The 13,958-nt window shown below is 65.5% G+C and overlaps 1 protein-coding gene across 1 annotated transcript in view; it reads right to left on the bottom strand.

Moving 5' to 3' along the window:
- Positions 1-11,711, bottom strand: part of LOC117649642 (mucin-5AC) — a 100,731-nt gene extending 89,020 nt beyond the window's left edge. The window contains exons 1-2 of the mRNA XM_034392548.1: positions 11,414-11,711; positions 6,514-7,094 (exon numbers count right to left, since the gene is read on the bottom strand). Of these exons, the coding sequence (XP_034248439.1) occupies positions 6,514-6,571 (58 nt within the window). The 5' untranslated portion in view covers positions 6,572-7,094; positions 11,414-11,711. The remainder of the gene's footprint in view (positions 1-6,513; positions 7,095-11,413) is intronic.
- Positions 11,712-13,958: the final 2,247 nt, after the last annotated feature.

Genomic DNA, 13,958 nt, shown 5'->3' with positions numbered 1-13,958 from the left:
TTCGCAAATCGTCGCGCCGCCGCGCCGCCGAGCCGTCGCGATGTCTCTCTCGCACTCACGGGGCGTCCGGCATGGGTGCGAGAGAGACAGCGCGACGGAACGACACTTCGGAATGGCTCGGCGGCAGCAACGTGGTACACGACGCAGAGTGACGCGACCAGCGCTTTTGCAGTGTAGTGCCTGTCACGTCACTCTAAGTCGTCATTTTCGTAATCTCGCATACTTCTTAATTAATCGGACAGCGCTGCTCAGGGCGCGTATTCGCCCGGCTGCCGTATACTTTCGCTTTTATTTTCAGGGAAGCTCGCGACGGCCACAACACGTCTTTTTGCTGTTTATTTTTTGCACTCTTGAAAAAAAAAAGCAAAGAGGTCGTCCATTCCCTTTTATTTTTTGGGCAACGATCTGAAGTATGAGGCTTGCACCTAATGTCACTGGCGCAACCCAAAGAGTTGAGGAATTTGCACTTCCCGGAAATATAAAGGACGAAAACTGTCCCTTATTTGGGGGAGAACAAAAGAAATGCTACAAAAATGAAACGAAAAAAAATCGTCCGTAATTGACCCGGGGGCTTTTCGACGGGGCAGGAGTCTTCTGAGAACGAGACCAAAAAAGAGAAGGGCCAGAGAGGGGGGGGGGGCAGTCCGCGCTGGCCGTAGCCCTTCCCCGGCCAGGCAGTGCCAGGCAGCTGCTCGGTCCTGGAACCCTTGCCCTCCAGAAAGGGACACGGCGGCACGGCGGACGCGCGGCCTCGGCTAACGCCTGATCAAGCAGGAAAGGGTAGGGCCGAGGCAGGGCCGAGGCCGAGGGTCCGACTGTTTGGCCTCGCGTCTGGCACAGGCAGTCATTGTGTGTCTCGTCGGTCTCGTCGGACTCGTCCAGCAGCCGGACAGAGAAATCAAAACATTCCTGGGTCCCCCAGCGTCGCCAGCCCTCCGTCGTCGACGAGCCCTGCAGCAATTAGCTGATGACGCAACCCGCGAGGCGCGCCTGCACCCAAAAACTTGTCAACCTTCCCAACATTTCGTTTTGTTTTCGGCTGCTTTCCGAGCGGCGACAGTGCGGCGACCACACGGGGGGCCGCGCCGCGAGTGCGACAGAGACAGAGCACGCACGGTGCACCGGAAGCGGGCTGCCAGAGCCGCCAGCGCGGCGCGCCGCCGCGGTCGCGAATCGTGGCCGGCCTGGCACTGGCGTGACCTCAGGGCGACAAAGTAGTGACAAAGTGGCCGACGGCACTGCCATCTGGCGCCGTGTCAGTCGCTCTGTCACTCTCCCACCTGCAGGTGCGGGACGCCCCGTGAGTGCGAGAGAGAGAGAGAGACCTGACGCGACAAAAACAACTCGGAATCAGTGCGCCCGCAGCCGGATGGACCGCGCGGAGGCACGCGCGCCGAAAACAGGCGCCCCGCCGGGCCGTTCGAACGCGCAAACAGCTCGCCGATGACCGCCGCCGTCACACCGTCCGCACACCACACTGGAGGAAATTAACTTCCACGCCCACCGAGTAGTGCGTCGGGTACAGCACGGCGAGTCGCCTAATGGCTTCGGTCTTAAATCTAGGGGCGCATGGCGCCGCATTGCGCGCGGGAAGCGCCTTTCACACCTCGGCCGGAAGGAAGGCCCTGCCTCTGTGTGTGTGTGTGTGTGTGTGTGTGTGTGTGTGTGTGTGTGTGTGTGTGTGTGTGTGTGTGTGTGAGTGCCCATGTGTGAGTGTGCGAGCGCCCGTGCGCGCAGCAAGGTGGGTCTTGCGCCACGCTACGCGCTACGCCTCGTGGTTTATTTGCCCCTGCCTACGGCTACTGCGCGGCCGCGCGGCTAGGCGGCTACGCCAATGCCGCTAATTAGCCCTCTATTACTTAACAATTAAGTGGCGAGATAACGTCCGCGCCCTCCCCGACGCGGCCGGGACCGCGGCCAGGACGACGGCGGCGGGGAGCGGCGAGCCAGCAGCAGCAGCACCGCGTCGGCGGCGAAGATATGACAGCCTTTGGAAATAATGTTTCATAAAGTCACGACCTCGTTCCGGACGCTTTTTTTTTTTTTTTTTGCCCTCCTCGCTCCTTGTCTTCATCTCCCCGAAGGCCGGGCGGGCGGCGTCGTCGTCCTCGCGGCACTTTGGGGCTACTTTGGGTAAGAATAGCCCGCCCTGGCGGTGCACTGGCGGTGCCATGGGCGTCAATGGCGCGGCGAGGAACGCGGCCCTGGAGAGACCCTGGCCGGGGTCACTGCAGGTATGCACCATTATTGCGCTTATACAGTGCAGGTGCATGCCCTCCATGGTGGGTGCCCCTCCGGGCCTCCACTCTCCTCCAGCACCCCGACAACAACGCCGAGAAGGACCACCGCATTCTGGGTCACCGATCTCGTGGACAGCCGTCAGGGCGTCACAGCCAGCAGCGCCAATCGCCCGGCCATCCAACCCCCACCCACCGAAAAAACAGCAAAAAGCAAGAGGAGAACAAGAACACTGTAAAAGAGTTGACCGGGCTGCCGAGCACACTGTGCATCGCAGTGGCGTGGCGTCGCACCCACGCCGGCCCACGCACCTGCCGCGTTGTTTGGACGTCCCGGACACCGCCTGCGGCTGCGGCTCGGCCTGCGGCTCGGCCTGCGGGCCCTGCACGCTGCAGCACCCCGCAGGCATATTCCGAGTCGCCCCATCTCTCTCGCCCACATGGGGCATCCCGTAAGAGAGCGAGAGAGACAGAGCGACGGAATGAACCTGTTGGCCGGCCAGCCTCAGCAGGCCAGCCGTAGGCGAGGGCCGGCCCGGGGCGGAAGGATTCGTCAACACATTCCCCCGCGTGTTTATGTACCCACGCCCCCTGGACGCCGTGGCCACGACGCGGGCCCATATTAGTCCAACAACATCCGACGAGAGAGACAGACGAGGTGTGTTCCGATGTTGACGCACCGGCGATATTTGGAGTCCTCGACCGGCCACGGTTGCCCCGCACACTGATTCTGAGCGTCGTTTTGGTCGCTCTGTCTCTGTCGCACTCATGCGGCGAGAAAGCGAGAAAGACAACGGCGGGCAGTCCGAGCCACGGCAAAACACGACCCGGCACGGCCACCGGAGACAAGTCGGGAGTCAGCGCACCCCTCGTCGTCGTCCTGGTCGTCCAGCTTCATGCCTGCCTCTGTTGTCCCGCCGCGTCGCAACACGCGAGTGACACTCAAAAGGCGCGGATAACGGTCTGCAGGGCCCAAGGACGGGACGTCACGCCGCGTACATTCATTTCGATCCGCGGATTAAAATTTCCGAAAAAGTGAGCGGAATAAGGCAGGGCGGCCATGCCGCAACCGCGCCGTGCCGAGCACAGTGTGCCGAGCCGGGTCGGGCCTCGCCTCGCCGTGCCTCGCCTCTCGACCTGACTAGCCAAGACGAATTACGGCGAGGAAAGGCACTTTTACAACACCATTACACACAAAGTCCGGAAGAGAGAAGGTCGCTTGTATAAAAAGGAACAAATTGTGTTGAGTCATTTGCAGGCCCGGCTCGGCCTGACCCTCTATTTCGACCCGACAAAGGTTGCCCCCGCCTTTTGCCGGCCGCCTCAAATTGGGCCACGGCGCGCGGGGACGGCGGGGACGGCGGGGACCTGAGAGGGGAGGGGAAGGGGGACCGCCATCAGCCTGACCTGAGGGACCTGGGGGCCGGGGCATGCCGGTGGCCATGCCGGGGCCCCGAAAGGTCGCAGGCAGGGGTCGGCGAGCAGGCCGAGCAGGCCGTGACCCCTGCCGGCCTCACCGCCATTCCGCCTGTCGCGTCGCCTGTCCACGGCGTCCACGGCGTCCACGGCAGCGAGCCGCCAAATCTCGATCGTCACAGTCCGGGAGCGACGCAGCGACACGCCGACACCAGGATGATGACGCCTGTCCCCGGCACCTCCCCGCCGTGCCTCCCGCCATCCGGTGCGGCCAGGCAGGCTGCACAGTGTGCCTGCACGCTGCACCTCGCTGCACGCCCATTGAGCCACACGTCGGGGGGTTATGATATGCAGCGGGGCTTTTGAGGAATGATGCGCCAAGCGCCCCAGCCGCGCGGCCAAGGCCCCATCCCATCCGCCCCGACGGGCAGAAGCCCAAGGCCGTGTGAAAATTAGCCGTGACCAATCCCATTCCTTTTCCCCCCGAGACGCCACCGCGCCACCGTGAGGCACTGCAGCGGCGGGCGCAGGGCTCAGCGCCTCGCAGCGCCTCGCAGCGGGCACCAGAGAACCGCGGGAACAGCGCGCAGCGCATCAGGAGCACGTCAAACAAGTCATCAATCAAGCGCAACATGCGTCTGCCCGTTTGCCCCCGCCGCCCGGCCCGGCCGGCCCCGGCGCACCTCCACGACGGCGACCTGGTGCGGGTGTCCGGCCCGGGGCACTGCTTGTTGGCGACCGCGTCCACGGCCGCATAACGCGGCGCGTAATCGCAGCCAGCACGTCATATCGCGGCGGTACAGTGTACGCACCGCCAGCCACCACGCCGCCAAGCAGTACGACGCTGAATATGCAGGGCACCGCCACGCCGCCACGCCACGCGGTGAAGAGCACGCCGTTCGCGGAATGGTTGGAGGGGCGCGCGCGGAGCAGGAGGGCACAACACCCTCTCTCCCTCTCTCTCTATCCCACGCACGCACGCACGCACGCGGCCGCGTCGATCGGGCCGGCAAACACTCCGACAAGTGAGCTGGAACCGTTCGCGTCGAATGCGCGTTCGGTGCATTCAAATTCCGACGGCGGCGCGGCGGCGGCGCGGGGATCGGTTCTTGTTATTCATGGCGTGGGCCGGCCGGGCTGACGTCTGGCCCTGCACCTGTTGAACTTCGGCCCCGGTCAAGGCGAAGGCGCGCCGGGGCGGGGCGGGGAGGGGCGGCCCGAAAAACTCACAGCATTCCATGACGTCCAGCACGCCGTGCTTGTCCTGGTCAATCTTCCGCGCGGGACAGCTGCACCCGCCTGCACCTTGCAGCGTGTCATCCGCCCCGCCCCGCCCCGCCCCGCCCCGCCCCGACACCACACGCGATCCGCGCGCACACGCACAGCGCCGCACTGCGCGGTGGGGGGATCGGCTAATGAGTGCGGGGGTAATGCTGCGAAGTTGCAGAATTATGGCGCAAATCAGATTTAATTTAATTTCAAATGGGCAGTGAGCAGCACTAATGATGACCAGGCCTACCGGCCGCGGCAGGGGGGCGCGCGGCGCGGCGCGGCCGGCCGGCCACATATCGTACGAACACACCGAGGCGGAAGGGAGGAAGGGGCAGGGAAGAGGTCGGCGAGGAGGCACACTGTATGAGCTGGCCGCCCCGGCCGCCCCTCTCCCCGCGCCGCGACTACCGTACAAGGCGGACCCGACAAGTTGCCGATCGTTTAGGCGTGGTATACGTTATTGCAACGCGAAAACGCCATACAGCGACCGGCGCAGCGCGCAGCGCATCGCGGCGACGGTCGACCTCACGGGTACCTCACGTCCCGCCGGATCAAAGAGAATCAGGGGAATCAAGAGCGGCAGGAGAATGAAGAATGCTGCCGCCGCGTGCCGCATTCCCCGCGCAGGCCTTGGAGGCCCTATTCTAGGAAGACGCCGTCATTTCGCCGCTATAAAAAGCCCGCGCGATAAATTCCGCCAAAGTGCGCCGCCGCTCAGTCGCTCTGTCTCTGTCGCACTCGCGGGGCGTAGCGTCGGCGTGCGAGAGAGACAGAGCGACGCGAGCCGTTCGGATCGGCCCGCCGGACGCACTCGCTGCGCTCGGCACCGCCTCGGCCTCGGCACGCATGGCCGGCAGCGGGAGCGGGCGTCCCATCGCCATGAATCCATAACTGAACCGCGATTATTTGTACTTTTTTTCGGCGAGTGGCGGGAAAATAAATCAACATTTCCAGCGTGTTTTTCCGGCCGCGTGCGTCATTTTGCACGGGCAGCGCGCGTGCAGCCCGTCACGCTGCAAGGCACGCGCGTGCGTGCGTGGCACGGCCGGTGCAGGGCCAGCACGGCCAGCACGGCCCGGCCGCTGCGCGCGGCATGCGTGTGGCGCACGCCCCACATTTCCACCCCCGCAGGCTGCAGTCGCTCTGTCTCTCTCGCACTCCTGGAGCGCCCCGTAGGGGTGCGAGAGAGACAGAGCGACGGAATCACAGTGTGCCTCGAGGCGGAGGCGAGGGCAGCGAGACAGCGGCGCCGCGGCCACGCCGAGAACCACCCCGAGATGGAGGCCCGCTCCGCGTCCGCGCCGTCGTCGCCGTTGACGCACACCTCCACCTCCACCGGGCGGGGCGGGGCGGGGCGGGGCGGGGCGGCGGCCGCGCCGCGACGCCACGAGGCGCGCTATCACGTTATCATAACGCCGAGGGCAGGGCGCTGCTTCGGCGTGGCCTGACGCTTATCTGACGACCTGGACGGCCCCGCCCGCCCCGCCCCGCCCCGCACGACGTCGCGCGACCGGGGCGCGGCCTTTCCAAAACGCCGCGCTCGACTTTCAGAGGCGGCCCGCCGATAAAATTAAAGTCGAGGACTCACCTGAGTAGCACCACGCCGGCCACACGACGGGGCTGACGGTGTCCAGTTCTCGCATCATGCCCACGCCGACGGCGGAGAACCTCGCACCGGCCGACGACGGCGACTTGCTGATTCTTGGCGGCGACGGCGACGTGTTGGCGACGACGGCGAGGTCAGCGGCGGCCGAGGGTGGCGGTGAGGGGCGGCGTCATGGAGCACAGCACACACACTCACACACTGGCACACGCGGCGGCGGCTCGCGGGCGAACGGCGAACGCGCGCGGTTTTCAGGTCGTTCGTTACCTCTTTTTCACTTATCGCGGCCTGCGGGGCTGGCGGGGCTGGCCAGGTGGGCCGGGCGGCGCGGCTGTCGCTGGGCCTCGGTGGCCGTGCGGGGCGAGGGCGCGGGGCGCGGGCCGGGCGGGGCATTGGTGTGTCCGATAAGCTGGCCCGCGATAAGACCGGGGACGGCTCTGGACGGATCGCAGCACCACAGGGCACGGCACGGCGCGGCGGGGCGCGGCAGGGCACGGCGCACCCCTTTAGAACCTTGAACCTTCACCCGGAGGGCAGGACCTGCCTGGGCGTGTCCTTCGATGATCCTGCAAACAGAAAAACGGCGGGGTGTTAGCGGAACTGCCACTTGGTTGACTTTCACCGCACCTTTCACCCGGGTCACCTCTACCACCTCCTTCGCTGGGTGTACATTTAGAATACAAAACGTCCAAGCGTTTGGATACTTTAGAAAACTAAACCTTTCTCCCCTTTTTTTGCCGATGTCAAGTGCCTGATGAACCCGTTGCGACTGTTGACACAGCGCCGACCACGCGATAGTATCGCTGACACGGCTCTTATCAATCCCACACACCTACACACTGACACGCTCACTCACGAAAAGCCCCCCCCCCCCTCCCACTCCATCCTCTCCCGCGGCCTCTAACGCATTGTTGGCGCGGATAAGCCCGTGTAATTAATTCCGCCAACACGGCCGGCCTTTAGAAAAAAACAACAAAAACAAACGCAGAACAAATAGGGCTGTACTACAGTGTGGGAGTGAATGAGCGCCGCGGATGAGGAAAAACGAGAGGAAAAAAAGGAACACGCACCAGCGATGACTTTAACCAATTATTCAAAACATTTTTTTCCATCGCGTGTTGTTGATGCTTTTTGGCAGTGTAGTTTTGGCCCTGGCCATGCTATGAGCCATGCTGGTGTCATCAATTGCCATTCTGTTCTGCGATGACGCGGGAGGGGAAAGGGGGGGGGAGCTGACACAGCGGTCGGTGCGTGTGTCCACCCGCTGGGCGCGCGAAAACGCCGAAACCGAACTGGGCTAACCAGAAATGAAAAAAACATGCCGGTGTACGCACAGAGTGCGCGCCCCGCCCCGCCCCGCCCCGCCACCTGGCGGCCTCTTATCGCCAATGCCGCGCCTCACCGCGCAATCGCGGCCAGCGGCGTAGCCACGGCCCGGTGGCCATCCGAGTTCAGCGGCGAGGAGAAGAAGAAGAGGGAGAAGAAGAAGACACCCGGGAACTCTGGCCAACAGGCCTGACCTGACGAACGCCGCGAAAGTTTCGGCAGCGATGCATCCGCACACACACACACACACACACACACACACACACACAAACACGCGCGCACACGCACAGACAGGCGCGTTCGGGGCGCCGCCGCCGTCGCCCTGGAGCCTTCTGTACACAGGCCGAAGGTAAACCGGCGGCGTGCGCAGCGTGCGCAGCGCTGAGGGCCTTACACGAGGAAACACACACACAGAGGACTAGGCCAAGACGCGGTCGAGGAATGCAGGGGCCTAAACCCCAAACCGGCGCGCTGTTGCTGCGGCTTCTCGGCGGGGCGGCCGGGCGCGCGGCCGGGCGGCCCGCCGACGCCGAGACCACCGAGACCGAGACCACCGCCGTGACTCACGGGGCCGCGCGACGACGGCCAGCCTGGACGGGGCGGCGCCAAGCCGCCGAGCCACCGGGCCGCCAAGCAGGCGAGGCATGCGAGATAAAAGGAAAACGGGAAAAAAGGCCAAACTTGTGCCGGTGCACTGTGGGTGGGTGGCGAGACGGACACGTGGCCGGGCGGACGGACAGACGGACAGACGGACGGACAGACAGGCGGACAGGCGCGATTTGGCGTGTCACACGGCACGCCCTCCCCGGGGCGAGGCTAGGCGAGGCTAGGCGCGGCGCCTCGCGTGTGCATTGTGCGGTGGGCGCGACGCAACGGAAAACAAGTGCAGTTCCACACGCCGCCAGAGAGCCGCGGCCGCAGGCCAAAACAACAACAACAACATGGAAAAAAGTTCAAGGTCGTGCACCGAGGGTGACAATTTTCGATTTGTTTTCCCGCCAAGTCCGCGCCGAATTTCAGGAGAATCGCCACCGTGGCTAAGCATATCCCATTCCGCGGACCACAGCGCGGCGGCACGGTGGGGAACCCCCTCCCTCCCAGTCCCGGCACCTGTTCGCCTCAATGAAAAGCACCTCCCTGGCGCAGCGACAGCTACCGACGGTACCCTCGATATTTCTGCAGTGGCTCTCAACCAGAGTTTTTGCCCAAATGGCACAGGGTAAACGTTGACACTTTACTTGTTACGCGCGAGTTTCCTGAGTTCGGCGGCGCAGGTCTAGGCGTTGGCGCTGAGGTGTTCGAGGCCGTGGCGGCACAGCGGCGGCTGGCCGCGCACTGCCATGGCAGTGCCGTGGCGGCGAAGGCCCTCATGACAGCGGGTCGGCCGTAAAGCGACACAGACAACGGTCCATTGTGCAGTCCGGTCCGCGGCGTGTCCGCGGCCCCGCGGTGCGAAAAGGGAAGTCGGCGCAGTACGCACCGCGCACCCCCAACAAGGCGGCCTCGCGCCCACCACGCGGCCGCCGAGGACTGCATTTGATTGGGCAACGCTGATCACGCGGCCGGCCTCTTCCACCTGCCACGCAACGCTATACGCGGGTCGTGGACTCCAACCTTTGGGCAGAGTCACTTCAGAAAACGCACTTGGACCCTGGCTGGCCGTGGTCGGCGTGGTGCAGCGCAGGAGGCCGACTCCGTAAAAGGTGGTTATCGCCGCTCCGTCTCTCTCGCACGCCGAAGGAACGCGGCGCGTGTGCGAGAGAGACGCACCGTTTCGGAGCCGGCCCGCGGGATGGCGTGATGCGGACGCGACGAGAGGAACGCGTGGAGGGGCGAGTGCGAGCGCACTGGCCGCCCTGGCCGCCCCGGCCGCCCCGGCCGCCAGTCCAAAAAGCTTCGCAAGCAACCAATCGGCGACGCGATCCCGGTGAGTGGCCAGCGCGCGCATTTTCGACGCGCAGCGCAGCGCCCCCTCCATTCCACATCCGCGACGCGCGAGGAAACGGATCTCGATCTCGAACCCTGATCCCTGTCAGCCGACGACCACTGGACGCGCGGGACGCGCCACCGCCTACAGCCAACAGGTGCCATTCCATTTTCGCACGCCGCTGCCCTTTCACCGCCAACACGCGCGTCGCCGCCCCGGACTCATGGCGGGGTAGGGCGCAGACAGATGGGCGTCTCGCAGAGATAGCCGCCTATCTTTCCCCGCCGGCCCGCCGTAGTACCTCACTGCGAAAACCTCTCCACCTGGGAGGCGAACCAGCGCCCGCCTCTCCGAGTTCCCGAACCGCCAAGACACGACACGCCGACCGCGGTCAGCGCGCGCGGTTTCGATAGTGCCCCGATTCTGGCGTCACGTCACGGACCCCGAATGGCACGACTGTGTGGTGCCCTGAGCGGTGCACGCCGGCCGCGTGCTTGAGGCCGTGCGGTCGGTGGGTTGACCGGGCGACCGCAGCGCAGCGCCCTCCCCTTTGCCGGGCCGGTATCCCCCCAGGGGCCGAACACGCCGGGCGGGCCGGCCGGTGGACACCTGTCGGAACTAGACGCGATTGTCCAAAAACACGGCGAGAGCCTTGCCTGCCTGGCCGGCCTGGCCTTGGCAGCTCGCTACGTAGCGATAACGTCGCCACCTGGACACCCTAGCTCGGAGGCACCCTTCCCCCGCGACGCGCTTCCGGAGAAGCAGGCCGTCGTGCCGGCCGTGCGCCGCGCACTTCGCTTGACCTCCAGGCCGGGGGTGCGCGCCGTGCGAGGACGCTGACCGGAGCCACTGGGCATTCCATTCCCTGCAGGCTCCTCGGAACTAGTTCGACGGCCCCACCCTCCGGACTCCGCGGTGTCCGGAGCGAAGTCGGCCAAGTGCTCGCCGCTCGCCGAGGCGGAGTCCGGTCGGAGTCCGGACGGACGCAGATACGGACGTCCTTGTTCATGGCCGCATTCGGCTCACGTGCCGTGCTTCAGCGGGCTTCGGTTCGGCCGGGTCCATCCTCTCCTCTCCTCGTTTCGTTTCTCGTCCACTTGCCGGCACACTGGCAGCACACTGGTCGGCGGCACCTTTCGCGTCGCAGGCACCGCGCCGAATGTCCCGAAAGCCGCCGCCGAACACGGGTCGCTGATGCCATCTGCTGACAGTGCTCTGATTCCAGCGCATGCACATGCAGGCGGCCAGGCACGACAAGCACACACAGACACGACAGGCACACACACAGACACAGCTTCATGCGGATGCGGCCGTCCAACACGTAAAGTCAGTCCGTTGGCGGGTGAGCGGCGCGGCACGAATGCGCGCACACGCGTCCGATCGAACATCAGATTGACTCGGCGACCCGTCCGAAATAAGTGCAGCCGGAAGCGGCTATCGGCCGTCGCGGGCAGACACCTGCAGTGCCACCTGCAGCCGGGCCGTCGCGGTGCTTGACATTCCCTGCGTCGAGGACCCGGCAAGGACCCGGCAAGGACCCGGCCGGCGCGCGCTCTCCTCTTGATTAGGCCGCACTCAAGGACCTTCTTCACGCCGCGGCGGCGGTCGCCAGCTGCCCGTCATCCTCCTCACCTTCACGTGGACGCAGGCGGCGGCGTCCCGGACGGTCCTCGACACCACGGCGGACAGGTGCAACACGTAATCCAGAGGGAACACACAGTACAACAGGTGGCGAGAGCCTTGCTGGCTCTGCCTCACGCAACACAGATTCTCTTGCAGCACTTCACTGAGTCACTAAACTGGGGGTGGCGAACTGGCCTGGCGAACTGGCGAGGGCACACGCGCGTCTGGCGCGGCGTGGCGCGGCGTGGCGCACAGTCGGACGCTCTGGCGGCGGGCCTCACGACAAGCTCACGGCACAGAGCGATACGCCGGGCGGGCGGCTGGGCACTGAGCGAGCGAGCGAGCGGGGAGCCTCGCTCGCGCCGCGCCGTGCCGCGCTGTCCGCCGGGTCCCGGGTGGGGATTGGGGAAGGGGCGCACGGCGCGGCGGCAGCGGCGGCGCGGCAGCGGCACGGCAGGGCAGGGGGGCAGGCCTCGGGCCCCGGGCACCTCACCTCTCTCGGGTCAGGCCGTCAGGCACACCTCGGCGTCGGGGCAACCTCTCGGCCGGCCGCCGAGCAGCCGGCAGCAGCAGGCACACCTTGCGCTCGCCTCGGCGGCCTCGGCTCGGCTCTGCGCGTGGCTCGGCTCGGCTCGCGGTCGCGCGGCCGCTCCGCTCGGATGCTCTTCGGTCGCCCTACCCGGCGGGTACCTCGGCGAGCGGCAGCAGCGGTGGCGGCAGGGTACCTGTCGTCCGGCCCGCCCCGCCACGCCCCGCCACGCCCCGCCCTGCCCACGCGCGCCGGTGCCCCCGCGGTCATCCGAACTGGACTGGCCACCTGTTCTGCCTGGGCCGGGACGCCGGGACCTCTCGACCCCACGAAGACGAGGCCGACGGGCCGAAGCGCCTCGGGCGGAGCGGCGGAGCAGCGAAGCAGCGAAGCCAGGACGCCGATAACACGACAAAGGAACGACTTCCTCGGAGGCGGAGAGGACCGAACATGAAATATATCTCTGCTCAGCTAACCCGCAAAGTCGTTTCCCATAACCGAAATAAAAGAAATCAAACTCGACGTGGCGGCCGGGCCGGGCGCAGGTCCAGCGGGACTCGATAAAAAGAAGGATCAGGAGACATGAACACATGGATGAAGCAGTGCTGCCTACCTCTCCGGCGGTGCCATCTTGTTTTTATTTGGCGGGAAACGGGGAGTGAAATGGAAAACAACTTGGCCGCCCTTGGACACGTTGACGACGCCGGCACGTCCCTGCCACGTCCCTGCCACGTCCCTGCCGCCACCCGGGCGTCGCTTGGCGTCGCTTGGCGTCGCTTGGCGTCGCTTGGCGTCGCTTGGCGTTGCTAAATCATGGTCACATTTTGCAAGTATAATGCTGGCTTTGCTAGCGGGGCCGGCGGGGCCGGCGGGGCTGCGTGTGCCAACCGATATTCAAGCAAGTCAAAGTGACGCCGGTTCGGCTCTTCGGGTCAACGCGAGCCAATTCATCGGCAGGGCTAATGCAGCCAAATGAAAACGCCCCCCGTAATGAATCGCATCCATTTTAACGAGATGGCGACGAAGCCGGCCCGGATCAAGGCGTCGAGGCGAGGCGCCGCCGCTCAGCAGCCCCGTCGCTCTGTCTCTGTCGCACTCAGGGAGCGCTCCGTGGGGGTGCGAGAGAGACAGAGCGACGAAGCTGTCTTGCGGAATCGCTCCAGATTCGCACGCCTCGCTTTCCACGCCGGAGACAAGCGAGACAAGCGCCCAAAGCAGGCCGGAATAAATATGCACGATACGGCGCGACGGCGCGGCGCTCTCTAGCGTCCGGGTCCCGGGTTCGAGTACCGCCGCGGCCCGGGGTTCCGATCCGCTGCACATAATTTTGAAAAGAGAGCCAGAGCCAGCCTCTCGGGTCACGGGTATAGTGATAGTCGGGTTTCATATATCCGGGTGAGTTGTTTGTGCGAGCGAGGCAACCTGACCCCTCCGCGCGCTGCAAACTGACCACAGCAGTCCGCGATCGCGGCCCCGCCCCGCCGGCCCCTTGGCACTGCTGGATGCTTCATGCCGGAATGGCCCGGCCGGCCTGTGGCGGCCTGTGGCCTGCTCGACCTCATCTGGTCCACACAACTGGTTCAGCTGTCTGGACGGCGAGGCGGGCGTGGCCGGCGTGGCGCTGCGAGTGCATGCCAGCCCAAGGTCTGCCCCGCCACGCCCCGCCCTTACCTTCTACACAGGACATCGAGCCTCCAACTCCGCGGCTGCTCTCCGAGAGGGCGAGGACGCACGCAGGACGCAGACGAGGCCAGGCGAGGCGAGGCGGCAGCGGCGCGCCGGCGAGCGCCTGAGCAACCCCGCATAGGCCACCCGCCTCGGCGACGAGTCCCTGGGCCGGCCTACCCAGCCCCCGCAGGGAGGGGGGAGGGGAGGGGAGGGGAGGGGAGGGGAGGGGAGCTTGCAATCAGGCTGACTGCGGCTTGACACGGCGTACATGGAGCGCGGGGGGCGCACTCAAGGATAGCGCGCACACACACAGACGGGCGCGTGCGCACGCACACACTCACACACGCTCATACCAGA

This window comes from Thrips palmi, unplaced genomic scaffold (assembly GCF_012932325.1).
Source record: "Thrips palmi isolate BJ-2018 unplaced genomic scaffold, TpBJ-2018v1 HiC_scaffold_4, whole genome shotgun sequence".
Taxonomy (NCBI): domain Eukaryota; kingdom Metazoa; phylum Arthropoda; class Insecta; order Thysanoptera; family Thripidae; genus Thrips; species Thrips palmi.
The sequence above is the reverse complement of the archived record's forward strand: the minus strand, read 5'-3'. Positions and strand labels throughout refer to the sequence as shown.